This window comes from Spinacia oleracea, chromosome 5, assembly GCF_020520425.1.
Source record: "Spinacia oleracea cultivar Varoflay chromosome 5, BTI_SOV_V1, whole genome shotgun sequence".
Taxonomy (NCBI): domain Eukaryota; kingdom Viridiplantae; phylum Streptophyta; class Magnoliopsida; order Caryophyllales; family Amaranthaceae; genus Spinacia; species Spinacia oleracea.
In genome coordinates this window covers 53,229,189-53,233,690 of record NC_079491.1, presented here as the reverse complement: position 1 = coordinate 53,233,690, position 4,502 = coordinate 53,229,189, and the positions used below count along the sequence as shown (strand labels likewise).

Here is a 4,502-nt window from a genome sequence, read left to right as displayed (position 1 = left end):
ACCAGGATTCACACGCTATCGTTGCCAAAGAATGGAATAAGCGAAGAGAAGGATCTCGCTTTTTCAGAATTCGTGATAAGCTCTCTGCTATTAAACTCCGCCTTGGGAATGGGCAAAAGCCAAATTTGGAAACAATATTGCTAAACTGCAAAAGAATAGCGAAAAAATCATGGATATTCAAAACCGTCTAATAGCCCAGCCCTTCAACCAAATTTTGCATAATCATTTATCAAGAATGATCAAGCAAAGGGAAAAACTTCTCGTTTTCGGTCAATCAGCTTGGAAATCCTTCAATACAAAGAAATGGCTCATTCAAGGAGACAGGAACTCTAGATTCTTTCATCAGAAAATAAAATCCCAATCGGCTAGGAACACAATTTTCCGATTGCAAAATGATTTAGGGCAATGGGAATCTGAACCCCCCATCATCAAAGAAAATTTTCTCCAGTCTTTCAAACATCGCTTCTTATCCTCTTCAGATCCCAATAGAAATCTTGATCTCTCCTTTTTACCAAATTGGCTCTCACAGGATCAGCAAACTTAACTATTAAAACCTTTTTTGGACATTGAGATCAAAGACGCCTTTTTCTCCATGGATTCCCTTAAGTCACCAGGATCTGATGGCTTTGGCCCCCAATTCTTTAAAGCTTATTGGCCAACAATTGGCAATGAGGTAACTACGGCTGTTAAAAGATTTTTCTTTCACGGTAAAATCCCCAAAGCTCTTAATCACACAATAATCACCCTCATTCCAAAGAATGACAATCCTGAGAATCCTAACCATTTTAGACCTATTAGCCTCTGCAACACTACTTACAAGGAAATTTCTAAATTATTAGTAAGTAGGCTTCGACCAATACTACAGCAACATATAAGCCCTTTCCAAAATGCCTTCACAGCAGAACGATCCATCCATGATAACCTTTTGATTGCTCAAGAAATTCTAAACACATTCCAAAAATCAACCTCTAAAATGGGATGGTGTGCACTTAAACTTGACATGGAAAAAGCCTATGACAGAATTGAATGAGATTTTCTCTGGGCCACTCTTTCATCCTTTGGCTTCCCAAGTCAATGGATTCAATGGGTCAAAGCCTGTGTTACTACGGATTCTTATTCTCTTAAAATCAATGGCTCTACCACGGAACATTTTACCCCCTCAAGAAGCATTTGACAAGGAGATCCTCTATCCCCCTATCTCTTCCTTATTTGCATGGAAGTGTTTACTGTTATGCTCACTAAAAGTAGTACTTTGTCACGCACTGGTGTTGGAATTCGCATCGCCCCGCATACTCCCAAAATTCCTTGCCTCCTTTTTGCGGACGATAGTCTTCTTTTCGTTAAGGCTACATCCTCCGCAACAAACCATCTAAAAACTTTAATTAATACTTTTTGCAATTTTTCAGGATAATTAGTCAATTTTCATAAATCATCGATCATTTTTTCAAAGAAGATAGATAATTCCCGTCGTAGTCTCCTTGCTGGAAACTTCTCGATGACCAAATCTTCTTCCTTAGGAAGATATCTCGGTGCTCATTTCTCGTCCTTCAAGCCAACAAAAGCAGACTACAATTCTCTTCTTCAAAAGAATATCTCGCGTATCAATCTATGGCATGCTAATTTCCTCTCAAAAGCAGGTAGAACCGTACTCATTCAAAGTAATCTGGAAGCACTTCCAGCTTTTGTCTGTTCTTCCTTCCTCCTTCTTCAAAAAACTTGCTTGAACCTAGATTCTATCCATCGTAATTTCTTCTGGAAGCAATCGCCGACTTCTACTCATACCCCACTTATTTCATGGAATAAAATTTGTCAACCTAAAAGTATGGGGGGTTTGGGCCTTCATAAAACGAGACCCCTAAACCAAGCTTTTCTAGCAAAACTTGGATGGAAGATTCTCCAAAATGATCAAAGTCTTTGGGTCTCCCTCATTAGGAAAAAGTACCTTACGAACACGACTTTCTTTGAGTATAATCCAAAACCAAAAGACTCGTCTATCTGGAAACATATCCTCAATCAAAGAGAAATTCTCCATAAAGGAATTCGTTGGAAAATTGAAAATGGGAAATCTATCAATTTCTGGCTCGACAACTGGGTAATCCAGGATAACCTTCTCAATCACCTGAATCTGAACATTAGTAATGTTAATACAAATCTGCTCGTATCTGATTTTATTCTTCCCAATCATGACTGGGATCGTACTAAACTAGCTGGTACGGTCCCCCCAACCTTAGCCTTGAAAATCCAAGGTCTCCCTATTCCAACTACGAGTTTGGATGATACTCCAGTTTGGGGTGCTACTTCCTCGGGGGAATTTTCTGTTAAGTCTGCTACTTGGTTAGCCCATGGGTTGGCTCCTAATCCTCAAAAATGGGATCATATCTGGATCTAGAATTTAGACATCCCACCTAAGATAGCCATTTTCCTATGGTAGATATGTCACAACATCATTCCAGTCCGTGACACGCTTCATAAAAGAAATATTCTTCCCTTTGATGTGTGCCCTCTATGTGAAACTTACATTGAAACCATTAATCATCTATGTATGCAATGCCCCTCTGCAAAACTCCTATGGGACCTACCGTTAACTAAAAACTAGTTAGATTATTACAAGCTCTCGCATAACCTTCTTGAGAACATGCAGTTTCTAAAGAATTACTCTATCTCCCTATGTAAATTCTCTTTCCTCATATGGCCACTATGGAAAGAAAGGAATAATTATATTTTCAAGAATACTTCTTTTAATCCTTACAGAGTATTCCACAAAGCCAGCTCGGCTTATCAAGAGTGGCAGTCTCGCCTCCTTCTAGATCAACACCAGCTAAAGGGCACCCCTTTCACCTCTCATACTTCCACTATTACCACCCCACCTTCCCCTCCTATCATGGTTCGCCGGTTTCCTCCTCCGACGGATATCTTCAAACTCAATTTTGACGGCTCCAGTAAAACTTCATCAGCAGCAGCAGGTATTATCATCCGCAACAGTTCAGGTAATCCAGTTTCGGCTTGTACCTTCAACCTCGGTCATATTCAGGCTTTCATGGCCGAAGCTATTGCCCTTCACAAAGGTCTCCAAGAAGCTAGGCGTCTCAACATTGCTCACATTCAAATTGAAGGTGATAATCTTCTTGTCATCAACTCTGTTAAAGGAATTTGGGTGCCTCCCTGGAAGATTCATAACACCATCAAGGATATTAAGCATCTCCTCGACCTCTTCGACACTTGGGAAATCAAACACATTTTCAGAGAAGCAAACTCAGCAGCAGATTGGATAGCAAATGTAGGACACCTCATTGTTGGGAAAATGTATATAGATCCTAAGACTAGTCATAGTTTATCTTCCATTCTTTGTAATGACTACTCAGGAGTGACTCTCGTGCGGAGAGGCTCCTAAGTATATTCTTCTTATCTTTCAAAAAAAAAAAGTATTTGGTAACAAATATAACAATATATGATTATATTTTTATTAAAAAAATTAATCCATTATACGGATTACGTAGTAGGGTATTTACAAAAAATAATTAATGTCATTTACCGATTTGTACTTACATAATTAGAATACAAATAAATTAGAAAATCAACCAAGTATGAAAAAGGTTACTATAATATTGTATAATATTTAACAACTAAATTTGATAATTATAAGTAATATTTTATTACTTTAAAAAAGAAATTACGGAGTATGTAACTTCCTTAAACACGAGAAAAATTTGCGTAACCTTATCTTTCTACTACTCTACTATATAACTCCTCAATTTTTTATATTTTGCAACTCTTTTATTTTTACACTAACTATTATATTTACACATCTCTGTCATTTTAATGTTATTTGGTGAGTATTAATATAGATGATGAACATAGTCATGTACTCCGTATCATTTTGTTGGATTTGTCTAAATACTTACATAATACAAATTTAATACCCATATCATAATACAAATTTAATAAAATGACTAATTGTATATATATATATATTGTCAATTATTATTTAAAATATGTGCCTTATATTGACCGAGGATATGTATAACGAATATTTATCTTTGCTTTAATATTTAAAGTAGTATTTATCAAGGTTTTATAAAATATGCTTATTGAAAAAAGAAATTGTTTAATAACTTTGCATCTTTTCTTTCTCGAATTTATAATTTCTATTTATCCTTTTATTTAATAGTTCCTTAATCTTTTAAATGAAAAATAATTTAAAGATTTTATAGTTTCATTTTATATTATTAGTTTCTTTGTCTTTGATCATTTGATGGGTAACATATTTTCCTTTATTTTACATTGCAATATAATGAAAAATCTTTGGGTGCAATTTTAGATAACGGAAATTGATGTGGAGCTATGTCTCTCTCTCTAATTCCCTCTCGTATACTTTATTCTATATAAAAAATTCTCACTATGTCCCATCATACCTATTTTTCTATTAGATTATATAATATAATCTTACAATAACTTATCGCATAAAACTCCGTGAATAGACTATTACAACAATTAAATCCGGA

The 4,502-nt window shown here is 35.6% G+C and overlaps 2 protein-coding genes across 2 annotated transcripts; both read left to right on the top strand.

Moving 5' to 3' along the window:
• Positions 1 to 1,495: 1,495 nt before the first annotated feature.
• Positions 1,496 to 2,389, top strand: LOC130461516 (uncharacterized mitochondrial protein AtMg00310-like). Its single transcript, XM_056829648.1, has one exon. The coding sequence runs from the start codon at positions 1,496 to 1,498 to the stop codon at positions 2,387 to 2,389; it is 894 nt and encodes a 297-aa protein (XP_056685626.1).
• A 246-nt stretch (positions 2,390 to 2,635) lies between these two features.
• Positions 2,636 to 3,391, top strand: LOC110788431 (uncharacterized). The gene has a single exon (XM_021993070.2). The coding sequence runs from the start codon at positions 2,636 to 2,638 to the stop codon at positions 3,389 to 3,391; it is 756 nt and encodes a 251-aa protein (XP_021848762.2).
• Positions 3,392 to 4,502: the final 1,111 nt, after the last annotated feature.

Bases quoted from the DNA above. Each gene is read 5' to 3' on its own strand.
- LOC110788431 (XM_021993070.2), top strand. From the start codon at position 2,636: ATGCAGTTTCTAAAGAATTACTCTATCTCCCTATGTAAATTCTCTTTC.
- LOC130461516 (XM_056829648.1), top strand. From the start codon at position 1,496: ATGACCAAATCTTCTTCCTTAGGAAGATATCTCGGTGCTCATTTCTCG.